Here is a 19,366-nt window from a genome sequence, read left to right as displayed (position 1 = left end):
GGTGTCTGAGGTTGGGGGCCATTTCTGGATTTCTCTGAGCCCATTTTCTCATCTCTAAAATGAGGCCTCCAGCAACTGGTCTTGCCTCCATCCCAGAGCCCTCCTGAGGACACACAGACATGTCCAGGATTTGGTGCAACTCAGTGATCCTCACAGCTCAGCTGGGAACTTTATAGAATTCACACCAAGCCAAGCGCCTGCCTACAGAGATAGACCCTTGAAGCCTGGCTCTTAACCAGCCCTACTATCTCACCATTAGCTTTGCTTGGTACCATGGACTCAAGGTGGCACAGTGGGATTGGTCTACTCTTGCCTGGTCTGCTGGAAAACTGTGAGGCTGGGACAGGCCGAAAACAAACTTCAAGAGTGTAGTGATTCCCACAAAAACGGAAGGGCCACGAAAGGAAAAGAAACATTAGCATTTAGGCTGGGGAGATGGCTCAATCCAGTCCAGAGACTAATTTGAATTCCCATCACCCACATGAAAAACTAGGCGTTCTTGTAACCCTGGCGCTTGTGGGAGTAGAAACAGGCAGACCCCTGGAGCCCTGAAATTGCAGGAGGAGACCCCAAACACACTAACCAGCCAGCCAACCTAGCCAGTCAGTGAGCGCAAGGCTCTGTGAGAAACCCTACCTCAAATGTAAAGTGGAGCACATTCTCAGGATCATCACGGGGCCAGAAAACTCCAGACACACGTGAACATGTAACCACCACCACCCACCCCTCAACATATACATGTGAAACACAAACCAGTCAAACTGGACACTTAGCTTTCTGTGTCCACCCTAATTATAATTAGTAATAATTCTGAAGATAGCTCATATGCTCATCAGCTCCACTAACAGTCTGTGCGCTTCTTCGAAGGCAAAAGACATCTTTGCTGCCATAGTCCACCTTCAACCATTGTATTCCACTAACAGACCAGACACTGTGGCCCTTGGCATGCTTGGGCACCCAGGGACATGCACCTCCCAGATAGGACTTTAGTCTTCTTCAGGGGAACTGGTCTATCACCATACATACCTGTAGGTGTCAGTAGCTGGCACTTTCCAAATCTGGATGCCCCTCAAGGGCCCTTCGCTCCCCACCACCACGCTCAAGTTGGAGTTCTGGTAGGCGTTGTTGCACTGGGCCTGTGTGGGGCCGTGGGGCCCGCTGGCCCCACATGTGGTGAACAGCCAGTGAACTGTGACATAAAAGGAGAGGGAGTCAGTTGCTTACCTCCTCCACAGGCCTCCCTGGGCTGTCTCCAAGGTGTGTGATCCATGGCTAGAGGCATAAATTCAGAGAAGGTCCCGAGATTGTGGGAAGAAAAGACCAGCAGTCATTCAAACTGGATAGTTCTGTAAAGAGGCTGCTATGGGCCAGAACCCGGGTCATATGCCCATGTGTCCAGGAAGACATGAAGATGAAAAAGACTTAGATCACAAGGGATGCAGCCAACTACAACGCAGGACAGCAGGGGGCGGGGCACAGGAAGTCACATCTAGCACCACAGACTCATTTTGTCACTGAGAGGAAGTGACATCCCCATCCAGGCAAAGGCTGTGTCCAGTGTGGTGTTGAGCAAGCCCCAGATACTTAAGTTTGACACTACAGCGGTGTCTAACCTGTTCCCAAAGGCTTGCGTGCACATAAAAGAGTGCTGTGGCCTTGAGTGTCTAGAAAGAGCCAGCTGGACACAGTCTCAGCCCTATGATCCCACACTCGGCTCAGGGACCCTGAGGGTAGGAGGAGGAAGCCTCAAGCTCTCCAGATATGGCTTTATGTCCAGAGATGCTTTCTTGGCAACAGGCCCTCAATGGGGCAACCCAAAACCTGTTTAGGCCAGCTAAGCCCGGTTTGGAAATGCAATGAGTGACTTTTACGTTCTACAACAGACAGTGTCAAAAATGGAGAAAAGCTGAATTTTTCAACCTTTGAATGCCTCTGCGTGTGCATACGTGTGAGAGAATATGTAGCGGACCAGTGGAAACCTTGAGTGACATCCTCAGGAGCATCCTTCATCACCTTTTACACAGGGTCTCATTCGCCTGGAGCTTACCATTTAGGCTAGACTGGCTTGCCAACAGGCCCTAAGACGTCATCTCTGCCTATCCCATGCTGGAATTACAAGGGTGTGCCTGGCTTCTTCATGTAGGTCCTGGAGATTGAATTCCTGTCTCTATGCTTACATGACAGTAAGCAGTTTTCTGACTCAACCATCTCCCTAGTCACAGACTGGTCAAACTTTCTTCCTTTTCCCAGGCCCCCGTTGCCTCCCTACTGTGGTCTGTCCTTGCCCAGTGTCCTTACCTAGCTTTCTAGGGACATCACAGGAACACAACTCAAGCCCTACCTGCCACCTTGTCTTCTACCACTGGGATATTTCCTTTCAAACGTCCTCTCTTTCAGCCAGGCTGGACCTTGGGGATTTGTCAGATCTCTTGGCCTCAAATCTAACACATTTTACAACTCATAAAAGCTTTCAGAACTGTATTCTTGATAAATAAGCTTCTACTTAAAATAAATCTCATTTTCAGATGGCCCAAATTATTTCCCCTTTTAAAGAGAGATTGAGTCAAATTCTGTGCACAGAAAACGATGGAAAATTAATTTGAGTGTGTATGTAGCACCATCACTAAAGCATTTGAAAGAAAATTTCTTGAAGGCTTTGAACTAATTTGATGATGAAAGTGTAAGAGGCTGATTTGACAGTCAGAGGAAGGTCACCTTGGCAGGGCTGAGCAACTGAAGCCTCAACTAGCCTTGGTTTACTTTTGTGATAGAACCCTGGCCTTGGGGTCTGAAGTCCCAGTGGCGTTCTGATGCATCCATCTAGATAGAAAGGTTGACTTCCACACGGTTTCTGACGGTTTCTGAAGGTCACTTCAAGGTTTAGGAATTAAGGAGCATATTGGCTGATGGTCAGCTTTCTGGTCAAATCTATTAACGCAAAGAACTAACTATTTATGGAAGGTTCTGGATTTTTGTTTGCCTCCTCTCCTGGCAGGGTCTCATTGAATAACTCAGACTGGCTCACATTCAGAACAATTATTCTGCCTCAGTGCTAAGAGGATGAGCTTGTTTCACCATGTCCTGCTTACAAAAGGTATTTTGGCAGAATTCGCTTACCCAGTTGTCCCTTTACCTGTTCCAAAGCCAAAATGACCTATGTGGAGGAGTGAGGTGAAAAGACCGTGGGCTCTGACATCTTCAAGAACACCTGGTTTGGGGAGAATGTTCCTTCACCAATGATGTATCATGAGACTTTGACCTAGTTCCATCATCTGTGAAAGGGGCTGGCTGGCATGATAAAATTAACAGGGGGTAGGGCAGGTCATTGTAGAGTCCCAAACTCTACAAATAGGAGCTCTGTCGACAGGTCCTGCCCGAGTCTAAGGTTGATCCTGTCACTGGCAATGAACAACGAATGTATCCAGGGGAGTTTTTATCACTATAAATCTCATGCCCATAGTGAGTTGAGTATGAGGCTGGGGCAGAGAATACGTGCAAAACTTAAGAAATGAAGTCGCAAGTCCCACCTTTTTGTTATGTCTAGCTGGAAGGCCATACTACAGACAGCCATGTCTACAGCAAACAGCATGGATGTGGAGAAGCCTTCTCAACCTGGCTTCGGATGAATGGTGTTTCCTTTAGTTAATTCCGTTCTGGACATAACATCTGTACCTTGTCTGAGCACCTCACCCTGAGTAGAGAGAGCCCTCTTTAACTTCAGCCCCTGTTCATTATCGGATTTGGAGGTTCTGGGATATTCCAAGAAAAGCTGGACATCTACTTCTTGGCCAGATGCCATGTCTGATGAGGTAGGGAGAGGATTATGGGCTTCAGATTCAAGTGAACCAAAGTGTCTCATTCTGAACTTTGGCCCTGCCTAACTGAGAGACCCGAATTAGATAAAAGCTCCTTAGCTGGGGACCATAACAATATGAGGCCATGTAACAGAACATGTGGGTAGTGAGAAATTTGGCAACAGTAGAAGGTTTACAAAGGTACGATGACCAAAAATTCATTCAAATTCAAACACATATTGAATCTGAGATGTGTCTGGCAGTGATCACCAATGTTGTATCCTGTGACTTTACCATTGTCTTAATTACACACACACACACACACACACACACACACACACACACACACACGCACACACTTTGTGTGCCATCACATCTCACAATGCCAGTAAATGCTGCCTTGAAGTACCAAAGCTCACACTTGAGAACTATGGCATACTGTGAGTTGCAGCATCCTTATTACACATACAAAATTCCCTCTCATCCAACAGAATAGTTTAATCATCATAAATGGACCTTGAACAGCTTTCCTGCCAACTTCTTCAGCATGTAGGCTTGAAACTGATGTATCTTAGGATTGTATTGTACTAGATAAACAAGCATATCTCTCATTAGTATGCAAATTTGCTTCCTTCTTTAATAATTGGTAAAATTATATGTATACCAAAGAATTGTTTTGAAACAACCTTCTTTGTGACTTATTATCAACAAATGCTTGATATTTTGTACCCATTTTCTGTGTTTCCAAGGTCACGTTACAATTTCTCAGGCTAAAGAAGGTTGCATATAGGCAAGGTTTAAGAAGACCTGGGTCAGATTACATGACCTGTCTGAGCCTTGTTTTTTCTAACCTGAGCAAATGGGGTTCTACTACTTACTGCTTTCACTTCTGATGAAAATTAAAAGAGGAACCTAAACCAAGTGCTTCGCATAGCACGTAACACCAGAGAGAGGCAGTCAAGACAGTTAACCACATAGTCCTTTCGTGTTCAGTTCCTCACTGTGGGGATCAGACACCCACCCTCGAGATTTATAGCCCCATTCCATGAAGGAGAGACTCTAGGGTCATTTCTCAACGGAGGCGCCAGTATTTTCCCAAACTCAATGGACATATATTAGTCTCAGGTGGTTTCCATACACAAAAATTTTGTTTTTACTTTCAGCAATTTCTGATGGAAAGGTCCAGAGAGGAAACTTTTTCGAAAGTGGATTCCCTGGGAATAGAGGATTTGCCATCCCCGGTCAGACTCATGATTCATCCAGGCAGAATTTTGCTGCTCCCAGCAGCCTTTGGAGCACGATGGTGGTTCCTGCTCTTGTGAATAGCTCTGACCACTGTAAATCTGCCTAACTTTGCTTGGAATCAATTTATGTTTCCTACTTCCACCACCTCTTGGGGATATGGTCTTTCTGAGCTTATTGCCTCTTGTGCAAGGCCTATCTTGCTTCTCTGCTGGGTTTGTCTTGTTCCAGCTTTGTGCCATTGATTCTCTTTATTCTTTCTGGACATCTTATAGACATGCCCAGATGTCTCATTAACACGGGACATACAGTCGTTCCCAAACTACCTGGTGACCAAGGCCTTGGGGATTTAAATTCAGTAGATCTTGTTTGGGGTCAGGAGGGAATCTTTATGTAAAAACTCTTCTAATGGACTCTGATACCCAACTAGATTTGTACAATAGTCCCATCTATCTCATCGTCTTGATGTAAGAATGTTAGTGACTCTTGTGATCTTGTCAGCACTGGAGAAGGGATCCAAGTTGAGAATTACTCCATCTCTGTCTAGGGCCCCCTAAAGGCCATCAACTTTCTGTTTTATAGACTTCAGCCTTTCAAGATTGTTTACACATGAGTCTCTGCTGGCCTCTGTCTTTCTAAAGAGAATAATTTGCTCATTGAGTGGGTCCCCTGAATGGAACTGTGTGTCCCTGTGACTTCATCTAAGCAGACAATCGTTAATCCTTATTTCAAGCGTTCCTGAGAAGTTGCTTACTTGGAACAGGCTCTATTTCCAGAACCTTACCCAAGGTGTGTACTATTTGCACAACGCTGGTGATATTGACCACTGTGAGTTTAGGTAGTCTTCTGGAACAAGGGATGTTTGTGGAAGCAAGGCAGGCATGACTTCTAGGCCAAGATAGGTTAGAACCACAAAAGGCAGGCAGATAGCAGGACCAATGCAGCAGTGTCCCTGGAGTAGAAGGCATTGGTCATGGCATGGTCTTGTAATTGAAAGAGACTGGTCTAAGATCCGAGGGGAGGGGGCGATTAGCTGTAGTAGCTCCAGGGAGCAGAAATCAAGGCGAGCTTTGAAACTTGGATGGAAGTTATTTGTTTTCTTTGGAGAATGTGCGTATGGGAGATCGGAACCTTAGCTACCTGAGAGGCAGGTCCATCTACATGAGGAACAACAATCCTCCAGTGTCTGCGGTGCATGGAATGCGGTGCACACTCTCTCAGTGGGCCAGGCACTGCGCTTCCATACACAAACTCAGTGCCTTTGAACTTGTGAAAACTCCGTGTGCTAAAGGTAGAGCTGTATTATCCCCATTAAGAATCAGGAAATTTGCCTTGCCGGATGGTGGTGGTGCACCCTTTAAACCCATCACTCCGGAGGCACAGGCAGGTGGATCTCTGAGTTTGAGGCTCGCCTGGTCTATAGAGTGAGTTCCAGGATAGCCAGGGCTACAAAGAGAAACCCTGTCTTAAAAAACAAAGCGAAGCCGGGCGATGGTGGCGCACGCCTTTAATCCCAGCACTCAGGAGGCAGAGGCAGGCGGATCTCTGTGAGTTCGAGACCAGCCTGGTCTACAGAGCTAGTTCCAGGACAGGCTCCAAAGCCACAGAGAAACCCTGTCTCGAAAAACCAAAAAGAAAAAAAAAAGCAAAGGAAAACAAAAAAGAATCAGGAAATGCAAGTTCAGAAGAGCCAAGTAAGTGGGTAATTGGTCAAGTTGGGAATTTAGGGCAGTTCTCTTATGCCAATTTGGAGGATTACAAAGGAGCTGGGGGGAGCAGATTGGGGCTACAGTTCAGCCAGGGAAGTGTTTGCTACACAAGCAGGATGGTGTGAGTTTGATCTCAGTACCTATGTACAAAGCCAGACTATCCCAGCACTGGTGGGGCTCAGGGTGGGAGACAGGTAGATATTTGGGGCTCATCGGCCAGGCACATAGCCATATCAATGAGTTCCAGGTTCAATGGGCATGGTAGCATGTTCTTGTAACTCCAGTACTGAGGAAGCAGGGGTTGGGAATGCCTTGGGTTCTCACAGGCCAGCCAGCTAAGCTTAAAATTGTTGAGCCACATGATCTAGTGAGAGACTTTGCTTAAAAAAAAAAAAAGTAGGTGGTCCCTGAAGAAACATCACAAATGTGCATACACACACAAGAGCATACACACACAAGAGCGCACACACACACACACACACACACACACACACACACACACATTAAAAGATACCAGGATCACCAGGAATGTCTCCCTCTCTCAAGCCCTGCAGCTGGAACATTTCCAAGTCATAGAATGTTGCCTTTTCAGCCCCTCAGGCTGGCTGCAGTTCAGGCCGGAATGGCTACATCAAAGTTGCTCAGACCCATGAAGGGGCAGATGAGAACTAGTCAGGGCACCACTGTGATTGGACTCTCAGTCCCAGAAAGTCCCACAGTGAGCACACTAGCACCTTAGCCTAGCAGAGTGTGGGCTTCATAGAGTCATGAGAATCAGGCAAGGAAAGCAGGAACCAAGACTAGGGGGTCTAGTCCCAGGGGTGTCCCAGGATTTAGATGGTGTCCAAGAGGAAGTCCAGTCGTTGGGTTGTTAAGTGTTAGCTCAGAAGTGCTAAGGGAAAGGCTAGCACCACTGGCAAACAGTCACAACATCAGTGTCAGGAGAGATGATTAAGGTCACAGCAAGGTCACGGGAGAGGCAGATGAAAGCCGAGAGGCCAATCTGAGCCTCCCCTAGCTCCTCCGCTAAATTTCTTTATTGGTTCCCAAAGCTCTGTGATGCCTTAAGGGGATGAAATGCCCCCAGGGAAGACACATGATGAGATCAAGGGAGGTAGGAAGCTCACTCTTCCCTTCTCTAAAAAAAATTTTAAAAATCCCTATTTTATTAAAAGCCTTTTATGGGAGAAGAGAGCCCATATTTATCTTGTTACACACACCACACACTGGAAACACAGTTGAATACTCATTCACTTTTAAATTGTACAAAGAACCCACACACATGAAGATACTGATTGGTTATAGACAGCCGAGTAAAGAAAAATCCATTACGCACTGAATTTCATTTTAAGTCTATTGCAGAGCCCTTCAAGAAGAAACAAATCAATTAGTAATATGCAGCACAATGTTTAAAAAATAGGCCAGACAGTGATTGCACGGGTTTATTGCTGTGGCTGAGGCATCTCATCTGCTCGACTCAGGCCAAAGAAATAAAGTACAATACAAAGGAAAATTAGTTCTCAGCAATCTCTATTAATCACAGCAACGAGGCTCTGCCTCAGGTTCAAGGCCTTGCGTGTCCTACAGAGGAACAGCGCTCAGAAGGTCACATGGACCATTTGTGCTATTTTGATTGGGCTCCATCGGAATTGAATTTAAGCCATAACCACTGACTGAGCTCAACTTCACCGAAGCTGTGCATTGTGGCCCATTTTCATGGCCCCCTACATCCCATTAAATAAATATCAGGCCCAAATCTGGTTCGTCGTCCATCTATGAATGTATATGGCAACAATTCCTTATCGAAAGCAGGGAGAATGACCTTTGGTATTCAGGAAGTCAGCCTGTTCCCTAGCTAGGACAAAAATGAAAATCATGTATATACTTTTAATCATTCCTGGGCTAAAGCAACTCCACCACCATCAACCCTGATCAGTCAGAGAGTGTGACCATGGCAACTAGACCCCTGGTATTTTACTGTGTAGTATTACAACAGATAGATTTGTTTTTTATTTTTATTTTTTTATTTTAAAGTCCTGGCTTGTTCCTGTGTTCAGCTGCAAGAGCAATAAAGAAGACTCCGGCCTGTTAAGTTGCCACTTGGGAATTAAATCATTCTCTCTGTTTAGTGGTGCAACAGGAGTTCCTTTGACAATGCTAAAAAATACTTAAGCCTTTTCATTTTAAAGTAAATCATGGAGGAAAACACAAATCAGGTGTATATTATATAATCAATGAGTTATTATTATAAAGCAAATACTACTACTCAGGTCAAGAAATAGAACTTGGCCAGTGGGCTCGTGGTCTCTCCAGTCTCTGCTTCCTTGCTCTTCAAAGGGACCATATCCTGGATTACATTATAATCACTTCTTTCAATTTCTCAGTAGCTTTACCATCCCCCACTAAGTGTGCATCATCGCTAAGTAGCATTCTCTAGCCTTCTCCATTAATTTTGATTTTGTGGTGCTGAAGACTGAACCCCAAGATTTGCAAATGTTAGGCAAGCACTCACCAGTGAATTACAGCCCTAGCTCCCTACCCCATTCCCCCCCTTTTGGGGGGCAAAGCTTTACAAAATTGCCCAGGTTTACCCTGGATCTGCGGTTACTCCTGACTATGTTTCCCAAGCTGCTGAGATTGTAGGCCAGGAGATTTTACAGACACACACACACACACACACACACACACACACACACACACACACACACACACACGTATGTATATAATACAATAAAGATATATACATATATATTATAAATAATTTTTGTTTATTTAAATCAACAGAATTCCCCTATATATTTTCTTTTTATTGATTTTAACTTTTGAGGAATAGGGACCATTTTATTTGTGGCTTTTCGCAGAGTTTGGCTTTTGTGTTTTGCATCCACACAGTTCAGGTTGGCAGGCTGCTCCATCCTGAAAGTGTGCGAGCTACATCTCTTTGCTTGATGTGGGCGGTGCTTTCTCATAAGGTACCAAATGCCTGATCATTGCTCTGTCTCTTTTAATATTGGCTCTTCTTAAAGTTCACGGTATAGAAACATTTACTAGGAACTACAAACCAATGTTGCTTTAATTATACCTTTTTCTCACTGACTGTTTGGAGTATATCTGTGACAAGGTGCTAACCTTCTTGTGCAAAGTGCTCACTCAAAGGCAGGACAGGAGTAATAAAGGCACTATTATCATTCAATTCCATCTCCTTTTTCTGACTTTCAAGATATAGAATTCGTTTCACATTATCTGAGGTTGCCCAATTAAATATTTGCATATCATTATAAATCTATGAATTTAAATATATATTTTAAGTTTTAATTAATCATAATCAGTGTGCTTTGGAAGCTCAAACTGCCATATCTTTGGTCAGTGGGAGCGACTGGTGTCTTTATATAGACACCTAGAGCTTCCTTGGCTTAGACATAAGCATGGGCAACTCATCAAGACACAGGCATAGGCAAGGACTTTCTCCAGACTCTAACGTCTCAGGAAATAATGCCACGGACTGACAAAATAGGACTGTGTGAAATGAAAAGCTGTCTGCTCAGCAAAGAACCTATACCACGAGAGAAACATGTTTGCTACCTATATATTTGACAGAGGATTTCTCTCTAAAGTACAGAACTAAAAAAACCTAAACACAAAAATACCCCACAACAACCTAAATCACCACCAATACAAGATCAAATGAAATGTACAGATATTTCTTAAAAGATTCAATGTAAATGACCAAGCAACATGAAAAAAAAATTAACATCCTAAGCCTTCAGGGGAATACAAATTGAGACACCTCTGACATTCCACCTCACTCTAGTCAGAAAACAGAGAAATCAAATCAAATGGTGGTGAGGAAATACAAAGCTTTATTTGTATTTTTCCTTGGTTTATATACACTATGTATGGTGCTGTGTTTTGTTAATTTGAGTTTAGAAGACAATTGGTGATAAGTACTTTAAGGATTTACTAGTAGCTGTTTTCAAAGATGACATGTGTGATTATACAGTGTATCTTAACTAGATTATACGTATACATAAGATTTAAAATTAACAAAATTTGTATTTGCACAAAGTTAACACAGCATGTGTATATAATTAACCCTGAAATGTGAAAATTAATAAACAATTGCTTTTCCTAATCAAATCAAATGGTGGTGCCGATGTGAGGACAAGGGAAGCCTCACACCCTCCTGGTGGGACTGCAGATAGGGTCAGCCACTGTGGACATCAGCACGGAGGCTCCTCTTGAGAACTCCAAAGAGATCTGCCGTAAGACTTAGCCATGCCGTTCTTGGGGATAAACTCACATGTAAGTCAACACACCAGACACGCCCGCCACCACACAGATCTGTGTGTACCGAGAATATGAGGTCACACTTCGTCTTCATTCATTACTGGTCTGAGGATCTTGGAATGTAATTAATTTATCATCATTTGGTTATAAATGTTGCTCAAAGGCTTTTGGGTTTGATTTGAGTTCTGTGTTCATGTAAGATTTAGAGAGGTGTTTTGTTTTTTCCCAAAGATTCTGGGAGAAAGGTACCGATGGTGGCAACAGCATAATTTGTCTGCTGTTTTGCTTTGTTTTCAACCTCTCTAAATCTTACATAAACACAGAACGTAAACCAAACCCAAAAGCCTTTGGGCAACATTTAGTCCGTTTGCTAGGCTCACCCTTCAGTGCCCCTTCGGGTCAGACCCCTTGCTTCTTCCATCTCTGCCCTCTGGCAGCTGCTGTCCTAATTTGCTTCAGGGTCTCGAACCTTCTGCTATGTTAATCACACTTCTTTTTCGTGGGATACTCCCCACTGAGTACAGCTGAGCCTTGGCTTGGCAGTGCCACCTAGGTTTAAAGAGTGAACTTGCACCAGATGGTCCCGGGTACCAATACTTTCTATGAAGTTGTTTTCCTTCTCTCTCAGAAGGTCACCCCGTTCTACTGTGCTTTGTTATATTTTGTATCCGATATCAGGGGCGTGAGAGGGGATCTCCACTTTCCATGGTTCAGACTGTAGGTCCCTAACTTTTTGTCTCAGGGTTCTGGGATGTGTTTACACTTCCTCTCTGGTGCTTGTCAGGAAGCACTGGCGGTGTCACTCCAGATAAGAAGGTGTCACCCCGCTTGGGTTGCCGTTAGGCCTTCGGGAGGGCAGCATATTTAATCAGAGTGCATGTGAGTAGCATCTCCATCCTTCAGTGAGCTTCAGATTTACACCCGTGTTAGGTCAATAGAAAAGGAAGGAAAAAAGGTTGCTGCTTCCATGCCCTAAGATAGTGGCTCTGTGAAAAGTTAAACCATAAGCCTGGGGTGCGAGAGGGAGCTGAGGCTGGGTGAGGAAGCATGGCGCTGCCGTCCCACAACACACTCCCAGTCTCTGCATGCGCTTTCAACCGCTGTCTTTCCAGTTTGCTTCAATGGGAATTATTTGCCTGTACATACACAGTGCTCGTATTTTCACCTATGCTATGCATGTACTTGTGTGCAGCTGCCCCTGACACCTCCCCGCTGGTGGTGACACCAGCCCTGGTTAGCTATGTGCTGTCCCAGAAGATCTCACTGGACTTTGCCCTCTGGCCTCCTTTGCTCCGTAGGAAGTTCCTCTAGCCATGTGGGATGCCTCATAAGCAGTGGAGCATCCTGGGACAGAGACCAGAGGCCGACTGCCCTGCTGCTGGGAGGCCAACAACTCCCCCTAGAGAAGGACCGCCCCACCAGTGGGCCCCAAGTCAGGGCTGTTGAGATAAAAGCTGCTTTCACAGGACTGAATTACCCTTAAACAGCTCTGACACCCAGCAATCTGCAGGAGCTTTTAATGGCGCCTGTGATGGCTGCTGTTTTGTGTTCTCAGCTACCCCCTGCTCCCTGAGGGAAACTCAGTCACACACAGGAGAAGAAAAAGGTCACTGGGAAAAAAAAAAAAAAAAACCAACAAAAAAACCATCTCACTCTCTTGAAAGCAGAGCTGTAAAAATTAAGTTAAGGGAGGCTTTGGGGGCTAATTCAGTTATTCCCAAATTGGCTTCAGACCAGAGCTGGGCTAATAAAGTATTTGATGTTGACATGGGTACTGTGGACTCAGCCATCTGCAGGTTAGACATAATGGATTCGGTGGCAAGGCTTAAGTGGGAAGTGATGGTAGCTCAAATACTGGCTCTGCCCCCACACAGGCCAGAAGAACCAGAGACTTCTGCCTGCACCACCATCGGGGTTATGTCATTGGGATTCGCTGCGTCTGAAGAGAGCGCAGTGTTGGCAGCCACACCTTAACTACTTAGTTCCCCTGTGCTTTGCTGGTTGTGTGCCCCTGACTCAGTTTGCTACAGCCCTTCCAGGCTGGTGGGATTATGACCCCACTGGAGGATGTGCGGCCCAACTAGTCAGAAGATTTTAAGGCAGAAAAAAAAAATCCAAAGAAAAGACAGTTTTGGTTGTCGGGTCTGGTGTCAGAGCCTCAAAGACAACTGGAGACCCATGAGAAGGCGAGGCACCCCAAAGCCAAGGGCAGAGATGAAAACAGTGGGAAAACATTAGAACCAAATGGTCAACCCAAAGAAAGATACCTGCAAGACTAGGAGGCAAGAGGCAAGAAAGGAGAGATGGCTTTTCTCTCATTCCTGCCTGCAGTGCAGGTGTGATGGCCGGAGCTGCAATGGCCATTTTAGGATCATGAGGAAAAGGCCTAGAGGGACAGAGATGTGGTCTTTATAGTAGCAGGTACTGAACTAACAACAGCAGTCACTAATAGGGCCACTGAATAGACATCAACAGTTGTCTATGATATTTTTATTGTATTTTCTTTTTACTGTTTTATTCAAGACGGGGTCCCTCTGTCTGTGTAGCTCTGTTCTGGAACTTGCTTTGAGTGCTGGGATAAAAGGCATGCGCCACCACCTCCTGGCTTTATTTTAAATTTTTAATGGGTTCTGGGTCCTGGTTTAACCTGAACAGAACATGCTAGATCAAGGCCTTCCACTCACTTGCAATGGAAACACTGCTGACCCAAGGATATGGCCACAAGACCTTAAACAGTGACGTGAGTGAAGGAGAGAGGGCTCCTAAGTCTTCCTTAGACACAGGCCTGTGGCTTCCTTGGTGGAGAGACAGACATCAGAGACACCCCACTGCCTTAGATTGCTAGACAGTCCTTCCTTTATTCTACCGTCTGCCATCTCTGTCTTGGTACATGTCATGGTCAAGGCCTTTAGACCTTATGAGGGTTGTGGCTTGGTCATGGAGAACCTTGATATGTTTGGGTTTGTGAGAATGTATGTACACTTGGCATGTGTGTATACTGGGGTGGGTATGTGTGTGTAAGTATATTTGGCACAAGTATATACTGAGGTGGGTATTTATGAGTGTATATATACTTGGCATGAGTGTGTACTGGAGTGGGTATGTATGAGTATGTGTACACTTGGCATGAGTATGTACTGGGGTGGAGGTGGGGGTCCTAGGAAGACCAACCCCTCTTTCGGTCATAAAGCGCATAGCTACACTATCAGAACTTGGCCAGTTAACCTGCCTCTGCTGTTCTAAGTTAAAGCAGAAGCTAAGAGGCAAAAGTCTTTCCCTAACCCCTACACCCAGCTGTAAAACCTAGGATCCCAATACTAGTAATGTTTACCTGATACACTTAATGTGTCCCGAAGTTTTTTTACTCAGTGTTTTATTGCCATGACCCATGTGTTACCACAGTCCCTTGCCACTCTTGCTTCTGTTCCCTAGCTAGCTTCCTTTTCTTTTTATTGTGTCAGCGTAGGACAAGACGAAATTTGTACACTGGTGTAGTCTTGCAAGAGTTGGGCTAGTCTATTCTGTTTACCGCCGTATGTCCAGAGCCTAAACTAGTGCTAGACTCATAGAAAGCGGCGCATGGATCTTTATTAGATGGAAATAAAAACTAAACAAAACACAACAGAAAGAAGATAACTAGCTCGCGTGGGTGCTACCAAGCCCATGTGCACACCTACCAGGGAGATGTCATGAACACTGAGGGGTCCGAGACTTTGCCGGGTAAGAGAGTCTGTGTAAGAACGGTAAAGGCGGTTAAACTGGACAATTTCTAATAGTATAGCTATATGCTTGCTAGAAGCTACTTTGACTGGAAGGGGGTAGGGTAGGTCTCCCTAGAACTGCCCAGTACACACTCATGCCAAGGGTACGTACACTCAGACGGACCCAAGCACAGACATAACTAAATGGCCGTCTTTGAGAGAACCCAGAAGTACTACTCCTTAAGCAGTGGCGACACTCTCCTCACTCAAGAGCTGGTGGAACAGATCAGCTAATAGACTTGAGCAGACTACTTAGAAAGGTCAGAGTCACGGCTGGCTGAGGAGAAACAGTCCTCTTTCCCAGGATGCCGAATAACATGGAGGCCTTGCTATCGATCCTCAGGCAGGTTGGTAGACAGCCCAGAGCGCTGCCTTGTTTTCATCCCATGCTAACATTAATCCTGGGGTGCGATCATTAAAACTGCCAGTCACCTACTAAAACAATAATCATCAGAAGAACAAGTTTGCTTTCACCTTCTCGTGAACTCACAGTCAATATTCACTCTTAAAAACAAACCAGGCCTTTCTGGAGCAGTCACCTGGGATTTATTTGGAAAACAAAAGGTCCGGGAGTTTCCATGATTTCTAAGACCCAGACACGTTTTGGAAGATGACAGACCTTACTCTGTTTATCAATATGGATGAGAAGGTTCATAGCAGGCAGTCCTTCAGAACCCCTCACAAGACATCCGCCCCTCTCCCACACAAGCAAGTGTAATGCTTTTACTTGCAAAGAGACAATTGGTTGGGTTGGAGAACTGATTGTGTGGACTCTAAATGCCCCCTCTCTCCACTTAAAAAAAAATGGTTAGATTTGAAAGGCGAGAAACTAGAATTTTCTTGGAATTTAGTGAAAAAAAGAAGGGAAAATACATGCACATAACACACACACACACACACACACACACACACACACTATACAGTTCATGGAAGTGAATTTGCCCAATTCTTTGGTTATATATTTTGATAACAGAATTGACAGTAACACAGCATTTCATATGAATGTTTGGTTTTGTATCCTTTATCACCTGTTACAAGTGATCTCAGTTTCTTACTACAACAGTCAGCTTTAAGAAAGAACCTTGGTCTCTAGGCTTCTTTGCCAGCCCACTGTCTTGGTGTTATGCAGCACTCAGTAGATGCTTTGTGCCCACCGTCTTGTGTTACATAGCACTCAGTAGGTGCTTTGTGTCCACTGTTTTGGTGTTACGCAACACACAGTAGGTACTTTGTGTCCACCGTCTTGGTGTTACACAGCACTCAGTAGGTGCTTTGTGTCCACCGTCTTGGTGTTACACAGCACTCAGTAGGTGCTTTGTGTCCACCGTCTTGGTGTTATGTAACACTCAGTAGGTGCTTTGTGCCCACTGTCTTGGTGCTATGTAGCACTCAGTAGGTGCTTTGTGAATAGATGACTGCCCATGGAATGCTAATAGACACTTTTCAAACTGGGCCTGAGAGTTCAGTGGTCTCTGAGGGTTTCCCGGTGTGGCTGCTCATACGCATGAAGCCATTGTATGTGGTCTTGAGCGGGTCTCCATCTGAGGTTCCTGTGTGTGAGACCTGTGAGCTGCTTCTACCAACAGAACATGCCAAGATGATGGGATACTGTTCTCAAGATCACAACTTCTGCCTTGCTAGCAGATTCTTTCTCTCTCTGTCTGTCCTTCCCTGCCCATAACACACCTGGAAGGAAGTAGGCTGCCAAGGCCAGCAGAAACTGATGATGGTGGCCTCTCACCAGTTAGGAACTGGTGTGCTCCCATACCCTCCAGAAACTACCAAAAATCTGCTGGGTTTGGGTATGACTCCTTCCCCAGTCAAGTTTCATCTGAGATCTCAAGGTAGAGGATCTGAGCTGGTCCTGGCATTGAGAGACAAATTCGTGTTGTTTGAGGTTCACAGACTATGGCCACTTCCTTCAAAGGACTCGCTCCTCCCTACACAGTCCCTGCCCATAGCGAAGATTTTGTTCCTGTCTGTTCCCTCTGGGGAGCCCCTGACTTGGTGGAGTTCTGCCTTCCCCCCAGTTTTCTCACCATGTGGTTCTACCTGGAGTCTCTTTTTCTCTTGGCCAGGGAAGGGCAAGCAGAGGAGCCATCTTGGTGCTTCTCCTAGAGCCTAGTCTACCTCCTGGCTCCGATGAATTATAAATAGAAGACTTCCTGGTAAAGGTTTAGTGTAACAAACTTAAGTGTAGCAAGAGAGGTAGACAGCAGCGACGGGAGACACAGGGCTGGGCTGCGGGCTGAGGCAAGGAGTCTGGGAGGAAAATGATGATTAAAGCGGACTTCCTAAACAAGTGCTTACTGTGTGCACTGATGGAGGGCCTTTGTGTTCTGCCAGCCGCGAGCTAAATGATCTTAATCAAGGCGTGCTGAGCCCAAAGCTCCTGGATCACTTATTGTCTCCCACTTAGGTAACTTGTCATCAAAACAAATGGGAAGAAATAACACGTTTTCTCAGGGCCAGCAGGAAGAGAGGATTGCGGTGGCTCCTGCCTGCCACTTGGGGTGGCTGCAGCAGCAGCCCAGGTAAACCTTAGGTGTTTGCTAGAAGCTCATAATTCCCCCTTGATGTCAGGGTGGTGTGGGGGTTCTAAAGTGATTGTGTGGAAGTTCCGCTCATTTGCTTCCTCCTCTTCTTCCTCCTTTTCCTTCCCTTCCTTTTAAACACAAGGCCTCCTGTAGCGCAGGCTGACTTCAAACTCACTCTCTAACAGAGGATGACCTTGAATTACCTACTCATCTTCTCCCGCCTCCTAAGGGCTGAGATCATAGGCAAGTGCCCCTCTACCTGAGCTGAGGACCTGCTTTCTAGGAATGATTGGTTCAGGATAACTCACAGTGCACCATCTGGGCAGGATGAAGTCAGAGCTATGTAAGGGTGCTGGGGCACTTGCCTTAATTCTACATGGGAACAATGGCTTGCTATGGGGGCCTGTGTGAGCCAGATCTGGTGGGACAGTTTGCAAGAGCAGGCCTTAGCACAGTGTAGGTTCCCAATGCAGGCTTGTTTCACCGAAAACATAGGCTTTCCGGCATTGGGTACCAGGAGAAGCGGTGCTGTCTTGTGCACAGGATGCTGCACTGAACCCCCTGGATGGAAAAAGAAACCAGCCAATGAAACCAGCCTTCTGCCTTGATGTTTGTTGGTAAGCGGGTAGCAGTTGATACTGCCCCGACAGGTATGGGTGAACTGTGGAGAAGGCTTTGAAATAAGCAGCCTTGATGCTGAACCCTGACTCTGTAGAGATGGCAGGGTGAGTAGTTTGCCTTCTGACCCTCAGTTTTCTCAATCCTAGAATAGGAAAAGTAAGAAAGGCTCACCGGGATACAACGTTAGACATCCTTATAAACCCTTGGTGTGCATTAACTTCTGTGGTCCTTATAGAAGACCTATGTGATATCACTACTAATAATGTAAAAACTATTTTTTAGTATGTTTGATGTATGTGTGTGTTCATGCTTGCATGTATGTGGGTACATGTGTGTCTATGTGGGTGCCTTCACATTTGTTCACACGAGTGTGGAGGCCTGAGGCTGGCATGATATGTCTTCTTCAGTCTCTCTTGACTTTGTATACCAAGAATGAACTAGAAGCTCTTGGATCCTGCCTCTCCCTCCTACACACTGGGATTGTAGGTGGGCTGCCACACCTTCTAGTTTTAATGCGGAGTCTGGGGACCTGAACCTGTGCAGAAAGCTCTTTAGCTGTGGATCTATAAAGCAATGTTTTTGATTTGAAAAAACAGAGACAGACAGGAAAAGAAAGCTGTCTGTAGTGATCAGCATTGCTGGGATTCAGGTCTAAGTGTCTGGGGTCTGGAGGCCAGAGAAGTAGTTCGGTTGGTAAAGCACTTGCCTCGGATGCCTGAGGTTGTGAGTTCAGACCTTTAGAACCTATACTCACAAAAGCCTTATGTGGTGGCACAAGCCTGCAATACCAGTGACCCTGAGACAGGGGGATCTCTGAAAGTTCATGGGCCAGATAATTTGACCTATATGGGGAGGTTCCAGCCCAATGAGAGACTTTCTCTCAAAAAACTGTGGAAGATCTGAGGACTGACACCTGAGGTTGTCTTGTGATCTCCCAATATGGTCATCGAGTAGTTATGAACCTGTACCTATGTGAACCAAATGCTTATACTCATATGCACACACACATGCACGGACGCATGCACACACACACACCACAACTATGCTATATTTCTTCCTCAACCAATATTTATTTTCAGAGTTCTTCAGCATAACATGAGAGAGACATTGCATGACCTTAGTGTCTTCTCTTGTGTCTAAAGGAAACGTGTGCATGGCGGTCTACAACAGTGGGCACTTGCTGTACAACCGTGAGGGCCAGAGTTCAGATCCCCAGAACACACCAAGAGGCTCTTTCTGGTAAGCAGAATGCCTTCAACCCAATCTCCAGTTTTATGCCATTACTGTCCACAGGTTCTCTTTCTTGGTTACCAATGAGACTGAGGTCATTAGAGCTGGCCACCAGCAGGGGGTGTTGTGTTGACTGACTCCCGGACATGCAAAACCACTTTCACTATAAGAAATGTGTTGAGCCG

The 19,366-nt window shown here is 45.5% G+C and overlaps 1 protein-coding gene across 1 annotated transcript in view; it reads right to left on the bottom strand.

Annotated features, from left to right (window-relative positions):
• Alk (ALK receptor tyrosine kinase) overlaps positions 1 to 19,366 on the bottom strand; it is a 739,399-nt gene that overhangs the window by 55,073 nt on the left and 664,960 nt on the right. Inside the window, exon 13 of the mRNA XM_013354040.2 lies at positions 1,027 to 1,189. Within this exon, the coding sequence (XP_013209494.2) occupies positions 1,027 to 1,189 (163 nt within the window). The remainder of the gene's footprint in view (positions 1 to 1,026; positions 1,190 to 19,366) is intronic.

Source organism: Microtus ochrogaster, unplaced genomic scaffold (assembly GCF_000317375.1).
Source record: "Microtus ochrogaster isolate Prairie Vole_2 unplaced genomic scaffold, MicOch1.0 UNK26, whole genome shotgun sequence".
Taxonomy (NCBI): domain Eukaryota; kingdom Metazoa; phylum Chordata; class Mammalia; order Rodentia; family Cricetidae; genus Microtus; species Microtus ochrogaster.
Note: the sequence above shows the minus strand (reverse complement) of the source record. Positions and strands in the feature narration are given on the sequence as shown.